Genomic DNA, 17,210 nt, shown 5'->3' with positions numbered 1-17,210 from the left:
CATGATCTTCCCAGCACAGAGGTGAGGCTGACAGGTCGGTAGTTCCCAGGGTCCTCCTTGCTGTCCTTTTTAAAAATGGGTGCAGTGTTTCCCTTTTTCCAGTCTCCAGGGACTTGACTGCCAGGACTCTTCAAATATCCTGGAGAGTGGCTTGGTACCTGCATCAGCCAATACCCTCAGGACTCGGATGCATCTCATCAGGTCCCATAGGCTTGTGCATGTTCAGGTTCCTCAGGGGGTCTCGAACCTGACCTTTTCTTACGGTGGGAGGGACTTTGCTCCTCCAGTCTCCATCTTGCAGGCCATTCCCTCGAGAAGTGTGGGAAGAGAGATTGCCAGGGAAGACTGAGGCAAAGAAGTCACTGAGTACCTCAGCCTTCTCATCTGTTGTTACCAGTCTTCCAGTCTTGGTCATCAAGGCGGGTACGTTTTCTTTGACCTTTTCTGGCTGACATACCTATAGAAGCCCTTCTTGTTATTCTTTGTATTCCTTGCCAAGCTCTGCTCCAGCCATGCCTTGGCCCTCCTGACCTCAACACTACACAACCGGGCAGCGTCCCTGTACTCATCCCAGGATACCTGTCCCTGCTTCCACTGCCTGTGCATTTCCTTCTTGCCCTTTAGTGTGATCATCAGGTCTCCACTCAGCCATGCTGGTCTCTTGCCTTCCTGTCCTGATTATCTTACACCTGGGGATCGAGAGCTCTTACACTCTATGGAAAGTGTCCTTAAAGATCTGCCAGCTTTGTTCTGCTTCCTTGTCCCTGAGGGCAGTTTCGCAGGGGGTCCTATTGACTAACTGCCTGAAGAGCTGAAAGTTTGCTTACCTAAAATTCAGGGTCCTGACTTTACTCTTTGCCTGACCCATATCCCTCAGGACTGCGAACTCCACCAGTACATGATCACTTCAGCCCACACTGCCTCCAATCTTGATGTCATTGATTAGCTCACATGTGTTGGTGACCAACAGGTCCAGTATGGCATCCCCTCTGGTAGGGCTGCCTATTACATGAAATCTAAAACAAATCAAATGCATGAGCTTCCATAGATGTGGACTAAGCAGGTTAACAGGGAACGCATATCTTATTTCTATGATTCTATATTTTAAATCAAGCTAACAAGGGAAACCACCCTGCAAAGTTAAGAATGAAATTACAGCTTCCATATGTAAGAGAAGATAACATAGATGGCACATACCAAATCCATGGGATGTGATGGAGCATGCCCAGAAATGCTAAGGTCATTGGGAAGCAACTCAATTACCCTTGAAAGGTCATGGTGACTGGGAGAGGTTCCTGACGACTGGAAGAAAACAAATGTCATCCCTACCTACAACAAGCGCAAGAAGGAACTGGGGAACTGCAGGCTGGTCAGCCTTATCTCCACCCCTGGGAAAGTGATGGAGCAAATAATTCTGGAAATCATTTCCAGATACTTGAAAAAACAGGTTGCCCAGAGAAGCTGTGGAATATCCACCAATGGAGATACTAAAAATCTGACCGGACACCGTCTTGGGCAACCTATTCCAGCTGACCTTGTTTGAGCAGGGGGGTTTGGACTAGAAGACCTCCGGAAGTCCCTTCCAACCTCAACTATTCTGTGATTCTGTGGACAGTGATCTATGTTTCACATTGCAAATACCGGATCTAAGTGTGCTGAATTTTAAGATCTGAAGATCCAAATCTCCTATAGGTCTTTAGATAAGACCAGAAAGAGAGAACAAGGACTTACTACTCTGTCTCTGTCATTCTGCAAGGAGGACAGTGCCTTCTTAAGACTCTGCACTTCTGAAGGAGTGGTGGAAGTGCTCCCTTCTGCTTGTTGTTTCATGTCTTCAATCTTACGTGTTTTGCCCAATTCATTCACCAGACGGTCTCGCTCATTCTGCAGGCTTGCCATAGCCTTGGAGAAAGATTTTACTTCATTGGAAGAGCCTTCCAGTTCTGAAGACAAACGGAGAAGCTCATCATCTTTGGCTCTGAGCTTCTGATTAAGTTTCTCAATCTGGGCTAAGAGGTCTCTTTCACCAGTGCCTTTCTGCAGTTCTGTCAGCTCGGACCTCACTGTATCTCGGTCCCTGGCAATGGAATGTTGCTCCTCTTGTAGCTGAATCATCTGTTTCTGAAGATTCTGCACTAGACTCTTTTGTTCCTCTAAGTCTGTAGAGTATTTCTGTTTCAAAACATGAAGCTCTTCATTGGCCTGGTCCCAGCTATCCTGAAGTGAGCTCATGGACTTCCCAAAAGACTGAATTTGAGCTCTGAGATCTTTGTTTTCATCTGTGACTGCAAGAAATTTCTGTTCCATTTCCATCAAGTCCCGTGCCAACTCTGCTACTCTCTCTTCTGCTGTTTCTGTTTCATTCCTCATTATCCCTGCATCATGATGTAGGTGCTTCAATTCCTTTTGAAGCCTGTCCTCTGCCTCTCCCACTCTCTTGGCTGTATCCCTTTGAACACATACTAGTTCCCCCTCAAGTTCTGTTATCCTTTTCTGTGAGAAGGAAAGCTTATGACTTAGTTCTTGTACTTCTGCCTCTCGGGCCTTCAGTTGTGCTTGACACTCCACGATAGGACCTCCCTCACATAATGCTGTCATCTCACTCTGCACCTGAGACAGAGAGGACATAAGGGTTTCAATCTCTTGAGACATACTGACTTTTTCCTCTCTCAAGGCTTCCATGTACTTCCTGAGATCACCCTGAGTATGCTCAGACTCCTTCAGCTGTGTTTCTATGATTGCTTTCTCCTTTTCCAGAGTTTGGATCTGCTGAAGTTGTGTTTTGAGAAGTTGCTTCTGTTGGGAGTCCTTTATTGAAATCACTTGGTTCAGGTCTTCTCTATACCGCACCAACTCTGCATTCAGCTTAGCATTCTCAGAGTTGAGGTCATCCATCCGGCTATGAAAACTTCTGATTTCTTCCTTGAGCTTATTGTTTTCAGCAGCAGCCTCTTGAATTAGCTGGTCTTTTTCCAAGATTATAACAATATGACGTTCTTCAAGTTGCTTGTAGTCTCTCAGTATGCGGTCTCTGTCATCTTGCAAAGATGACATGGACTTGGTGAAGGACTCCAGTTGTGCCTTCTGTTGCTTACTTTCTTCTCTGCTTAACTTCATCTTTTCAGTGAGAAAATCAAGTTTGTCAAGAAATTTGTTCTTCTCATTTTCCAAGGCTTTTTTATCTTCTTCCTCCCTACTTAGCCTATGCTCCAACTCTTTCATCTCTTCAGAATGTTGCTGCTGTAATTCAGATAGTGCAGCCATAACTGCTTCTTCCTTGGCAGACAGCAAACTAATGATCTTTTGATCCTTGGCACTAGTTTCTTCATGCAGTTTATTTGTTAGGTCCTTGGAAGCTTGCAGATCAGCCTCAAGCTGTTCACAGCTGAATTTAAAATTCTGAATACTGGTCTCTTGTTGCTTGACCATACTCCCCAGCTCTTCTCTGATCAATTCACATTTGGTGAAGGAATTCTGTAAGTCAGCAAGCTGGTCTCTCAGGCTGATGATTTCTGACTCCAGCTTCTGCTGTTCATTCTGCGACTTGCTGTACAGTTTCTGAGATGCTTCAAGCCGAGTCAATAGCTCTTTTTTTTCCTCCTGCAACATTTCACATGTCTTTTCATGATGCTGAATCTCCTTCCTGGATTCAAACTCCCAGTCTTTCTTGTTGCGTTCCAGTCTGAAAACAGAGGAGAGAAAGTCAGTCACAAATCAATGAAGTATCTCAGTATCCAAAACCACAGTAACAGTTTTCATTGATTATACTAATTTAGAAAAGCCACAAAATTAGTTTTACTTCAAGAAAGCAAGCTAGAAATATCCAAATGATTAGTTTTCCCTCAATTTAAAATTCAAGGCATCTTTTAAAAGTTCTGACTGCACTACTGTCTGAAGTGGGGGGTGCTTTTAAAAAGTTGTCCAGTGAGATACATCTTTATGTCAATATTGAAAAAATGGAGGCGGTTAAACACTGAATGTTATCATCTCCTTTTCATTAAAATACTTCTCTCATCCATTGTAGCTAACAACAACAAAAAAAAAAATCAATGAAATCGCTGTTCTCATATGCTTGATGTTCATTTCATGTTCCAGCATGCAAAGATACGGCATTTTGATCACAAACTTTATAGAACAATTTTACTCATGTAAGACAGCTTGGTTTTGAATTTTGGCAATTCCCAGATGTACATTTTGGTACGTTTCCATAGCTCCATCTTTCCATTGAAATCTATTTTGGGATTCACATTTAGCATGTTTACATACTCAGAGTTCTTTCTTTCTGGTATACTGCAAAAGGAAAGGGGACTCCTACTTCACCTCTGGCTGCTGCCTTATCAAAAGGAAGTAAAAGAATACCAGCTGAGTCATTATCACCGTCTTTACCTGGATATATGAGTTTGAAGTTCTTCCACGTGTACGGTCATCTGCTTCATCTGGTCCTTTAGCACAACACAAGTTTCCTCTTTTGAACGTATTTCTTCCTCCTTCTTTTGAATAGTTTCAGTGAATTTCTTCTCCCATGTTTTTGATTCATCTATCACTCTATCCCTGTCATCCTGAAGGGAAGACATGCTCCTGGTGAAGGCTGCAAGCTGGGCTAGCGTGTTGTTTAGGCTGCCTTCCAATTGCTTGGCTTCTTGATCCTTTGTCTTCAAGGAGTCTTGAAGATCACCAACAGTTGTTTCCATATAGTCTTTCTCCCTCTGCAAAGTTGCCAGCTTTTCTTCCATGTTTTTAATTTCCTTTGAGTGCTTGTCTTTTTCCTGTTCAAGTCTTCTCTCAAAGTCCTCATCTTTTTTCTTCATTTGAATTTTAATATTCTCTTTGTTTGCCTGCAACTCTTCTTTAACTTTGACACTCTCTGCTAGAACCCTTGCTGCCTCACTCTGGGTGTCATCCAATACTACTCTGCAGAGAGCAAGCTCTGCCTGGGCTTTTTTGGTGTCTTCAACTGCTTTAGCTAAAGTCTCTTTGGCTGCTTCTACCTCTTTCTGAGACTCACTCTGCACAAATTCCAGAGCTTTAACAGTTTTTTCTAAACTACTGTTCTTCTCCTGGCTTTTAATACAGTCCTTCTGCAGCTGCTTGATCTCCTGCTGTTTCTGTTTCAGCAGTTCCTGAAGCTCCTTTACATGTGTGCTGCTGTCTCCCCTCCAACTGAATTTTAGCTTTTCTACAAATTCCTTTTGCTTTTCTGAACTTGCTTTACTTTTCTCCTTTGCCATCTGACATTTCTCCTCCTCCAGGTCATGCATCATTCTCTGCAAACTCCGAAGTTCATGTTTCAGTTGCTCGTTTTTGATCTGGAAGTCTGTTGCATCTTGCTGATAGTTTCCAATACTCCCATTAAGTTCTGCCAGCTGATTCATGAGCCTTTCTTCCAAATCATCCTTCTCAAGCTCTAGTGTGTCCTTCAGTTCTGTCATCCTGATGAGGTCGTCTTTGGTTTTTTGGACTGTTTGTTCCATCTTTGCTACTGTGTCCTGAAGAGCATTCAATTCATGGACTTTCTCTTCCATTTGGGTCTCTAAAGCCCTTTTCTCACCTGCTAAACTCTCAACACACATGCGGATGTCACCCAGCTGTTGCTCTGAAGCCTTCCTATTATCTTCTAGTTCTGTGATTCGCTCTGTGAGCTCAGCTATGTGCTGTATGTAGGCACCAAGACCTTCACAAGGGCTATTACCTTCAAATGCTTTTTGTTCCAGCTCTGCAGTAGGAGATCCTGGTCTAAAACTTACGTCCACTTGATTTTCAGTCCTCTCCATTGGTGGTGGTGTGGCAACTTCCCAATTTGTTTCTTCCCCTGTTGTATTCTGAGCAACATACCCGTCTACCAGTTCTCTGCTTTCCTTCAGCTTAGATTCTGTTAAGTGCAGATGACACTTTAAGTCTGTGATCTCTTGATTAAGAGACTCCTTTTCAGCCACTACTGTCTCCAGCTGAGTAGAAAGAGACTGGTAATCTCTCCTAGAGCTCTCCAGATCTTCCTTCAGGCTAGTATTTGTAAAGATATCTCCAGTCCTGTGTAGCTCTCCATCTGTAAAACGTATCTCTGCTCTAAGCTTCTCATTCTCCTCTTCTAGTTCCAGGATCTTTTGTTGCTTTGATTTTGCAAATTTCCTCATTTTTTCCTTCATTCCATCAATTTCCTGTCCAGCTTCCTGTAGCTGCTTATCTGTTTCCTCTTTTTTTGCTTCAACACTTTTCAGCTTGATGAAAATTTCATGCTTTTCCTGCCTAACAGTTTCCAAAACATGCTGAATCCGCTCCGCCTCATTACTCACATTCTCATATGACTGCAGGAGAGCTTCATACTCTTTCTGCAGCTCCCTGTATTTCTCATGCCACTCAGAACTCTCAGCAGCTTGAAAGCATTTCAAGGATTCCATGTCCTTCTCCAGCTTCTCCTTCTCTAGAATGACTCTATCTAGAGTAAATGTCAGGTTTTTACAGCATCCTTCAAGATTCTGATTTTCTGTAAGTACTTTATCAACTTCTGCAATAAGTTTTTCTCGCTCTTCAGTGAGGCCCACTAACTTTTCTGTTAAAGTATCTGTTTCTTTAACATGGCCACATATTTGGCTTTCCATATTTGTCAACTTGACACAGAGATTTTCAATAGTAGTTTTAGCATTAGCCAGCTCCTCTTTTAGAGATTTGCTCTCCTTTAGTGCTTCTTTTCTAGAGATAAGTGCAGCTTGCAACTTTCTCTGCATTTGATTCTTCTGTTTAGCTGCTTCTGCACCATCATCTTGCTTCCCCTGAATTTCAAGCAACTCTGTCTGCAGTCGCTTGCTTTCTTCCTCATGTACCTGAGCTTGAGTTTCCAACTGGCTACATAGTCTCTTGACTGAATCCTCTTTTTCCAGCAACTGTGCCTGCACATTGTTGAGAGCTTCGCTTTTCTCCATTAACTGCAAGTTAAGAAATTCGATTTCTTCATCCTTTTGGTGCATCAGTGTTTTCAGATCTTCCAGACTGCCCTCTCTAGAAATTTTTGCTTGACTCTCCTCCAATTCTGTCTGAATACTTGCTGCCTTAGCTTCCGCTTGGTCAGAGGTTCTCTTCAGCCCTTCTATCTCCAGAAACAACTGTGCTACGTGCTCTTGCAAATGAAAGACTAATTCTGATTTGCAAGCAAGTTCACTTTGCACATGGCTAACTTTATATTCCAATTCCTCTTTCTCCATCTGCAATTTTTCAAGTTTTTTCTTAAACTCTTCCCCAGAAACATCTGCAACTTGCACCCACTTGTTTTTTCTTGTATTTTCTGCTTCCATGCATGAAGAATCCAACACACCTTGATTCCCAAGACCACTCCTTGTTGATCCTTTCTCTTCTTGGAGTTGTCTGAGCTGAGCCTGGATGCTCTCTTTTTCTTTGCTTTGCTTATCAAATTGTTCTTGTAAGATGTTGTAATCATCTTTCTGCTGTTTCAGCTGCTCTCTGTGATGCCTGTCTTTTTCTTGAGCCTTTCTTATAGTGTCTTTGCGAGATACCAGGGCTTCCTGAAGTTTTTTTTGAAGTTGTTCTTTTTCTTGTTCAAGAGTTGAAATCTTCTCTTTCAGAGCAGACTTTTGGTTTTCTTCAAGATTTGTAGCTGCTGAGGTATCTTCTTCATTTTCTTCATAATCTTTTGGGCTTCTATTGGTTTCAGTTACTTTGTCAGCAATTGTCTGATTCTCCATGATTTCATCTTTATTCACCTTGTTTGTCTTACCTTGCAAGCTTCGCCTCATTTCCTCAATCACTGCCTGCAATTGTGCTTCAGTAGTTTCTTTATCCAGCAGGTCCTTCCGCATGCTCTGCAACTCACACTCCTTTTCAGAAAGCAGTTGAATTAGATACTCCTCACTGGGATGGCTTTCAAGATTCACTTCTCTGCTTATCATATGTTCTTCCCCTTCAGCTTCTTGAGCCCTTGAGGTTTCCGATTCATGTTCTCTTCTCAACTGTACTAATTCATTCTCCAATTTGCTAACCTTCTTCAGAAGCTCCTTCCTGTTAACGAGCGCTGCTTGCAGCTTCCGCTTTACTTGCTCATTTTCTTTTTTCAGAAGTTCAAGTTTATTTATTAATACCTCACTTTCTTTACATGCTGCCTCTCTCTCATATTGCTGCTCAGATGCCCCGCATCTCTGATACGTGTCTTTTGCCTCTATGTTTTGGTCTTTTTCTTCCTGGGCTTTTAATAATAAACTTGCTTGCTCTTTAAGACTCTTCAGCTCATTTCCTAGAGAAAATTTCTCTTCGTTCAGCAGGACCATTTTCTCAGTCATGCTGACACTGATCTCTGTCATCTGTTGGTCTTTCTCTAGCAAGGTTTGTTGCAGGGTCTCTATAGACCTGGTGTGTTCAGCCACAAGCTGTTCCAGTCTTGCTGCTTCGCATCCCTTTAAGGCTAAAGTTTGGGAAAGCTCTTCTATCTCAGCTGTATTCTTCCTCAAAAGTTGTTCTAGATCAAGAACTTCACATTCCTTCTTCTTGATCTGGCTTCTCAGATCTTTTAATTGCATGGCCTGATCAGAAAGCTGAAGTTGCGCTTCATCCAAGTCTTTTTGCAAAGCTTCAATTTTTATCTCCTTGGATTTAAATTCATTTTTAAGGCTCTGGATTTGTTCTCTCAGAAGACTGCTTTGACTGTCTGACAGTCTCTGCTTTTCTGAAAGAGCTAGATTTTCCTCAAGTTGCTTCACTTGCTCTTTTAGTTCAGTTATGGTAGAAAGTTCCTTCATCTGACACAGGAGCTGATCTCGTTCTTGAGTCAAAATACAAAATGCACTGTCAGAACCCTCTATTTTTTTTCTATATTCCTCAGCCAACTGGTTTAACTTACTTATTTCTGCACCTTTTTCTCCTAGATCTTTCTTATAGGATTCTTCTGATTTCTGCAGAATTATTTGCAGTTCTGTAATTTGGTTTTGTAACCTTATCAGTTCTTGAGATTGAGAGATGCCAGGCTCTGGATCTGCTGTAGAGACTTCTTGCATTGCCTCCATCTCCCCTCTGAATGGGACAGTGCTCTCCTGGGGCACTTCCTGAAGACTGATTCTGTTTTCCTGAAGCACACCAATTTGCTGCATTTCTATTTCTCTCAGTAATGAGCTACAGCCCAACTCATTTTGTGTGTCTGAAGCCTTTTGCTCTTCCCTCTCAAGAAACCGTATCTGGGAATTATCTTCCAGCTGGTTAGCTGCCTCTCCTGTTTGGTTACCTGTAGAAGTTTGGCCGTTTGGGCCCTTGAGCTGCCTTTTCAGAAAAGTTATTTCTTCTTGGGCTTCTTTCAGTTCCAGCAGCAAAACTGACAGCTCTTTCTGTTTTTCTGCAGCAAGATATTCTGGAATTCCAGGCAGACAACTTTCCTCAGTAAACTGCTCGCTTCCATTGGGAAAGCCATCTGTTCTTGCCTAAAAGAAAATAATAGGTGTCAATTTTCCTTTGAATCCTGTGAAAGGGTCACTTTTGGAAGTACCTGCTTTCCACATTTTGCAGTTTAAGGATACCCTTTCTTGAGCTGGCTACTGCAATAAATAGTGGCCTTACTAAGAACAGGAGGACTCCTCAGGTCATTTCTGTTCATTTTAGTTTCTGAAGTTGCAGCATGAAAGATTCTGGCTTTAGGATTAGACCATAAATGTACTTCCTATTCCATTATTTCCCAGTCTTTCTTGATTACAAGATAGTATGATTCTGAAGTGTTTCAGTTCTCCTGTGAACCTCACAAGCCCTCCAGTGTACTTATGCAGCCACATTTTCCTGACATCCTATCTGTAGTCTCTGAATGAGGAGGTTTTGTCCCCTATTCTATTTGTCCACTTAACATGGCAAAGAAACAATGTAGAAGCCCATATTCCTGTCTGTGTCCATCTCCAAAGTGAGAGCACTAGACAAAGCATCTGGACCAAAGTGCTTGGTTTTTTCCAAATAACTGTCTTAAGGTTTCCTCCCACCCCCAAAAATAGATTACAAAAGAAAAGCAGTCACAAATCCTTCCCAGGAAGCATGGATCAGCAGCCCACCAATAAGTCAACATCTTGTGTTATAAAGGCTGTCAGTTTGGAGGGCAGAAACAATTTACGGGGAACCATTAAAGGAGAGCTATCTCTTAAAGCCTGCTGCAGTGTTGCAACAATCACTTCAAGTTATGGGACGTTAAAAAAAAAACAACTTTTGGGGGCTTTCAAACTAAATTAAAGTTTTTGTATCCACAAATGCATACAATCCAGAGAGGAAAAAAGTTCTGGACTAAATTTGTACCTCAGGGAGCACCAAAGTGTCATCAAAAGGCTTTTGCACTTCAGAATTCACCAGCTCTCTTGACACACCTAGTGATAAAAGGTACACTTGTCACCATCAACATAATGAGTTGCATGTAAAGTCAGTAGGTAAGTGGAGAGACAATATATGGGACTGGAGTTTCTCTGGCTTCCAAGGTGAGAAAGAAAAAAAAAAAGAGTTTGAGCCTATAGATTGCACCCAGACATCCCCAATAGCTCTGCACATGCGAAACCACCTGGATTTGCTGCATGCTGGCATCACCTAAGTCTACACTATACCTAACCTCTACAAAAGAATGGCGAGGCAAAGAAACAAGTGAACTAGGTAACACATTGCTTGCTTTTGGGTTGGGTTTTGGTTTTTTATAATTTGAGTGTGGGGGTCGTGGTGGTAATTCCAGACACAAAATGAAACTTACTAGCTTGCAGAGAGGAACACAATTCTTCACCTCACCTTAATTCTCTTCTGTCTTACACATCAGCCTTTGCATCTACAAACATACTCTCCTTCAAACCCTTCTCCCTTTCTCACCTTAGGAAACACTTTTTTCTTCCCTTGTGATATATCCTATCCATCCCACATTAGAATGTTCTCTTCTACCTCATGTGCATCTTTTCTATCTCCTGTACATCTTTAGATTCTGACTTCAAAGCTCTTCTTTACAAGATCACCTTAGATTTGTCCCTGAAACTTCTCAAATTTCCACAATTTTCTTGACACATGCCTTATTCTGTGTCCTCACCTGTAGAAGTAGAAGAGGAGTCTACATAAGAGTCTGGAGCTTCCAGAGTCTGCATGTCTTGCAATTTCACCTCAGGTCCAACATTCTTACTCTATTGGTTGAAGAAAAAAATACTTAGTTTTGATCCATGATCTTTGCATTAGAAGACAGCTATCTTAGCTGCTGCTGCTCTGCCAAGCTTTAAGTAAAACTTTCAGTCCCAACTTTAGATGCAACTCTGATGCCTAATGAAAATAAATTTTTTAAAAAGGTAGATTGGTTTTGATATTAAGCAAGAGACTAAGACATATCTCGGCAGATTAGGATATCAATGAATGCAACAATTCTAATAACTTCCTTCTCACCTTGAGATGCTTCCTCTTCCATCTTTGCTGTTTCAAAGGGACTAACTATATATTTCTAACCTTTCACTGAACCACCCAAGCAGAGAGGGTGAGAAGTCATGTGTTTGTCACTGTATGCCTCACTACTCCAGCAGATAAAGAACCTGCAGTCTTCCCAGGAAAGTTACACCAGGCTACAACACACAAACAAACCACCCCACAGCAATCTATTAACTGATGTATGTCTCACACTTCACTGTCAGACAGGACAGAACCTGACTGTTGAAGAAGATGGAACACACTGGAAAGAAAGAGGAGATTTTGATATTTCACAGACACAAACTCTTTTTGCCCATACAAAGATGCTGAATAAAGCCCAGGAAATTGGTTAGTTTGCTGTTGACATCCATACAAGAATTAAGACTTCATCTACTAATTTCTTCATTCTGAAAAGTCCACTTATAAGTTAACATGCAATTAAAATGAACAGCAATATTTCTGGCTTGTTCCCAATGCACGCTGTCTTTCACCACAACAAACAGCTGGCATCGTTAGTACTACTTCTGCGGGAAAAGGTTTGAACTAGAGTATAAAGAGACTACAAGTCAGAACTAAGTAAAGTGTCTCTAAAAAACTACTCTCTCCCATGCCAAAAAAGGCGTAAAAATACCCCAACGCAACAGCAGAAAGACTGAAAACAAAATGAAGTGTTCAGAATTAACATTTCCTGCAACTACCCAGAATGTAAATCAGATCACACAATCATAGAATCTTTGGGTTGGAAGGGACCTTTAAAGGTCATCTAGTCCAACCTCCCTGCAATGAGCAGGGACATCTTCAACTACACAAGGTTGCTCAGAGCCCTGTCCAATCTGACCTGGCATGTTGCCAGGGATGGGGCATCTACTACCTCCCTGGGCAACCTGGGCCACTGTTTCACCACCCTCGTCAAAAATTTCTTCCTTATATCTAGTCTGAATCTGCTCTCTTTTAGTTTAAAACCATCACCCCTTGCCCTATCACAACAAGTCCTGCTAAAAAGTCTGTCCCCATCTTTCTTCTAAGCCACCTTTAAGTACACGTAAGTCCTGGCAGGCTGCAATAAGGTTTCCTTGGAGCCTTCTCTTCTCCAGGCTGAACAACCCCAACTCTCTCAGCCTGGCCTCACAACAGAGGTGTTCCAGCCCTCTGAGAATTTTGGTGGCCTCCTCTAGAGGTCCCTTCCAACCCAAAGATTCTATGATTGTGTGATCTGATTTACATTCTGGGTAGTTGCAGGAAATGTTAATTCTGAACACTTCATTTTGTTTTCAGTCTTTCTGCTGTTGCGTTGGGGTATTTTTACGCCTTTTTTGGCATGGGAGAGAGTAGTTTTTTAGTCTTTCCCGTTCTATGGGCTCCAGAGCTGGACGCAGCACTGCAGGGGTCTCACCAGAGCAAAGCAGAAGGGCAGAATCCCCTCCCTCAACCTGCTGGACATGCTGCTTTGGATGCAGCCCAGAATACAGGCCTTCTGGGCTATGAGCGCACATTGCCGGCTCATGTCCAGCTTTTTGTCCACTAGTACCTCCAAGTTCTTCTCAGCATGGCTGCTCTCCATCCCTTCATCCCCCAGCCTGTGCTGATACTGGGGGTTGCCCCGACCCAGGGGCAGGACCTTGCACTTGGTTTTGTTGAACGTCATCAGGTTCACACGGGCCCATTCCTCGAGCTTTGTCCAGGTCCCTCTGGATGGCATCATGTCCCTCAGGCATGTCAACTGCACCACTCAGCTTGGTTTCACCTGTAAACTTGCTGAGGGTGCACTCGATCCCACGGTCTGTCACTGATGATGATATTTAAGAGTACTGGTCCCAATACAGACCCCTCAGGGACACCACTTGTCACCGATCTCCATCTGGACATTGAGCCGTTGACCACTACCCTCCAGATGCGACATCCAACCAATTCTTTATCCACCCAACAGTCCACCCATCAAAACTATCTCTTTCCAATTTAGAGAGAAGGATGTTGTGGGGGACCCTGTCAAAGGCGTTACAGAAGTCCAGGCAGCTCTTCCCTTGTCCACTGACATGGTCACTCCATCACACAGGGCCACCAGGTTGGTCAGGCAGGACTTGCCCATGCTGCCTGTCTCGAATCACCTCCCTGTCCATCATGTGCCTTAGCATAGCTTCTAGGAGGATCTGTTCCATGACCTTCCCAGGCAGTAGTTCCCAAGGTCCTCCTTGCTACCCTTTTTAAAAATGGGTGCAGTGTTTCCCTTTTTCCAGTCTCCAGGGACTTCACTTGACTGCCAGGACTTTGCAAATATCACGGAGAATGGCTTGGCAACTACATCAGCCAATTTCCTCAGGACCCTGGGATGCATCTCATCAGGTCCCATAGACTCATGCATGTTCAGGTTCTTCAGGTAAGGAAATGGAAAATTCCTCAATCATAAGGAAATGATCTCCAGTCCCAAGTTCTAGAGCACTTGCCCTTTGCAAGATCCAAGCACTGAAATGGGGCATGTATCCAAATAACTTGTGCCCATGACCCAAAGCCCTGAACTGGGTTTGGATTCACACATATCTTGGCCTGAAGTCATGGGTCAGATGCACAAATGGCAGGATACAGCTGTCCAAGTGTAAATACTTACATACTTGTCCCATCCCTGGCAACATTCAAGGTCAGGTTGGATGGGGCTCTGAGCAACGTGATCTAGTTAAAGGTGTCCCTGCTCACTGCAGGGGGGTTGGACCAAATGACCTTTAAAGGTCCCTTCCAACCCAAACTATTCTATGATTCTATGCAAGCTACTTAGCTAGACTCTTTCTATAATTAAGACATTGAAATGGACAATTCCAGGGTTGGATTCATTAACCCATTTTCAACATCCACCTTGGTCCAGATGAATCATATGCTAAAGAACCTGTTATCACCACTGTCTATAAAGGGGCTCAAGAAAATCGTTCAAAGGCTTATATCTGCCCCTCAAAAGACCATGGGGGGGGCGGGGGGTGTGTGTATGTACTCATTGATCCATTACCTTACACCTCAACCGTAGGCAGTTGGAATGTAGGGGTCTCAAGTCAAGCAGGACGAGCTGAATGAAAATGCCTCTCCAGTTCCAACATGAGTCACAAATGTCAACTTTTGCCCTAATACTTCACAGTAATAATACACTATAAACTCTCTGTTGGAGAAGAATGCATTAGATAAAACACATCATCTTCTTCCCCCTGTTGGCAGATTGAAACACAGTGGAGCAATCTGGAAAAAGCCAAGCCCTCGCTCTAAGCTAATGACCAATTCTACAACAAATTCTACTACTCTTACTATATAGAGGCAGTCATCTCCATCACCTTGCTGACTGAGTATAAAGCAAAGCAGCAGGTATCTAACTCTGTACTCTTCTCACAAGTTGACTGCAATTGTACCTGCAGCTGTTCACAGTGGAAGAGTACAAGGATAGAGTCTACTTGTCTCCCAACAAAGAGACTCAGCTTCCTCCAGTCAGTCTGCCAGATACCCATCAGGGCAGTCAGGATGGATAGGGTTCATTTGAAAGGCATCCTATAATGACAGTTGAGCCTTTGGAATTGTATTTCCTGAGACTTGCCTCAGTTTAGCCTAAGGCTGTGTTGAAGAACTAACTCACAAGAGGCAGAAAATAGCACAAATACAGATTGGGTGGATGAAGGGCACAAGAATTCCACGCAGCCGGCAAAAGGGAATAATGTCTGATAAGAACACAGTACAAGCAGTATTTGGAAGCTATTTCCGTCTTTCATCATTAATCCAGTTAATAATAACCTTCCAAAGAGGATTGTTAAAAAAGGCTGTAACAGCTTAGCTGTTTTAAGGCCAGTCCTTGGCCTATTTTAGTTTCAGCTTATTTCAGCTGCTTAATCATTACCTGTTTCACATTTTCTGTGACCATCACAGCTTCCTGCTGAGGCTCCTGGAGAACAAGTTGCAAGTGTGGTATTTCTGAAACATCAAGCACAAACAATTTCTTTGAAAATTAAAACTCTGATTTAGAGAGTAACAGGATATTCTTCCAGGAGCTTTACAGAACAGGGCATCTGGCCGTTAGTAACACTTATGTAGTGGAGATATAGAACATTGACATTGGATAATGCGTTTCTTTTTTTCAGAGGCAAACTACTAAAGTAACATGCTGCTTTAAGCACCTTTTAGAAAAGAACAATTGTTGTTATACAGACTAAAATTAAAGGACAGCTGATAAGAGTTTCAAGTTTTAAGAAACATTTTTATAAAGGAGGAGAAAGAAAGAACTATTGTAGCAAAATGTTTCAAATTTCATTTGGATAAAAATGAAATGAGAAATTGTTAAAATTAGAGAAGAATAAAATACTCAAGGGCCATGGACCAAGTGAAGATTGGTACAAGAACCCAGCTGCTGTTTGACAGGATATTTTTACACTTATATCTCTGTAAACTGGCATATAAACACCAGTTATCATAGGTGTGTCACTGTATATGATGAAATGACTGGCTTGGTAGATGAGGGGAGAGCAGTGGATATCATCAAGGCCTTCATTAAGGCTTTTGGCACTGTCTCCCCTAAGAACCTTATAGAGAAGCTGTTGATGTATGCACTGGATGAAGAGACAGTGAGGTGGATTGAAAACTGGCTGAATAGCCAGCCAAGAGGGTGGTGATTAGCAGCATGAAGTCTAGTTGGAGGCCAGTAACTTAGCAGCGTATCCCAGGGGTCAATATTGGATCCAATCCTGTTCAACATCTTCATTAATGATCTGGGTGATGGTGCAGATTGCACCCTCAGCAAGCTTGCAGATGACACAAAACTGGGAGAAGTTGCTGGTACACCAGAGGGCTGTGCTGCCATCCGGGGCACCTGGACAGGCTGGAGAAATGGACCAACAGGAATCTCATGAAGTTCAACAGGGAGAAGTGCAAAGTCCTCCACCTGGGGAGGAACAACCATAGCACCAGTTTATGCTGGGGACCACCCAGGTGGAAAGTAGCTTTGCAGAAAAGGCCCTGGGTGTCCCAGCTGATACCAAGCTGACTGGGAGGCAGCAACATGCCATTGCCACAAAGAAGGCTAATGGTATCCTGGGCTGCATTAGGCAAAATATTCCTTTGCCTCTACTCAGTACTGGCGAGGCCACACCTGGAGTACTGTGTCCAATTCTGGGCTCCTGAGAATGGGAAAGACATGGACATACTGTAGAGAGTCCAACAAAGAGCCACAAAGAGGATGAACGGACACGAGCACCTCTTCTGTGAAGAAAGGCTGAGAGGGATGGGTCTCTTTAGCCTAGCGAAGAGAAGGCTTAGAGGGGGATCTCATCAATGAGTATAAATACCTGAAGGAAGGGTGTAAAGAAAATGGAGCCACGCTCTTTTCAGTGGTGCCCGGTGACAGGACCAGAGGCAATGGGCACAAACTGAAACACGGAAGGTCTCCTCTGAACATCAGGAAAAACTTTTTCTACTGTGAAGGTGACTGAGCATGGGCACAGGTTGCCCAGAGAGGTTGTGGAGTCTCCCACCTTGGAGACATTCAAAAGTCATGCAGCAGCCAAAACACTGGTGTGTTAACAACACCTTTCTAGCTACCAATACAAAGCACAGCACTATAAGGGCTGCTATGGGGAAAATTAACTCCATCTCAGCCAGACCCAATACAATAAGCAGGGAATAACTGGCTGGGTATGTGATAATCAGTGGCTGCCTTCGCTGTTGTGACCATTAAATAGAAGAGTTCAAGATCCTGAGGGGAGTGAGGAAGGAATGTAACAGAGGTACAGATCCTAGTCTTCAGGAGACCAGACTTCACCTTAATTGAGGAACTGGTAGGTGGGATGCCATGGCAGACAGCTCTG

General features: G+C 43.1%; 1 protein-coding gene across 1 annotated transcript in view; it reads right to left on the bottom strand.

Annotated features, from left to right (window-relative positions):
* The window catches only part of GOLGB1 (golgin B1), a gene marked incomplete at both ends in the record, with an annotated part of 72,695 nt that overhangs the window by 35,957 nt on the left and 19,528 nt on the right, over window positions 1-17,210 (bottom strand). Inside the window, 5 exons of the mRNA XM_082012357.1 lie at window positions 1,732-3,682; window positions 4,387-9,413; window positions 10,264-10,331; window positions 11,027-11,117; window positions 15,251-15,324. Coding sequence (XP_081868483.1) covers window positions 1,732-3,682; window positions 4,387-9,413; window positions 10,264-10,331; window positions 11,027-11,117; window positions 15,251-15,324 — 7,211 coding nt within the window. The remainder of the gene's footprint in view (window positions 1-1,731; window positions 3,683-4,386; window positions 9,414-10,263; window positions 10,332-11,026; window positions 11,118-15,250; window positions 15,325-17,210) is intronic.

The sequence above is a fragment of the Phaethon aethereus genome (assembly GCF_964289735.1).
Source record: "Phaethon aethereus genome assembly, chromosome: 1".
NCBI classification, from domain to species: domain Eukaryota; kingdom Metazoa; phylum Chordata; class Aves; order Phaethontiformes; family Phaethontidae; genus Phaethon; species Phaethon aethereus.
The sequence above is the reverse complement of the archived record's forward strand: the minus strand, read 5'-3'. Positions and strand labels throughout refer to the sequence as shown.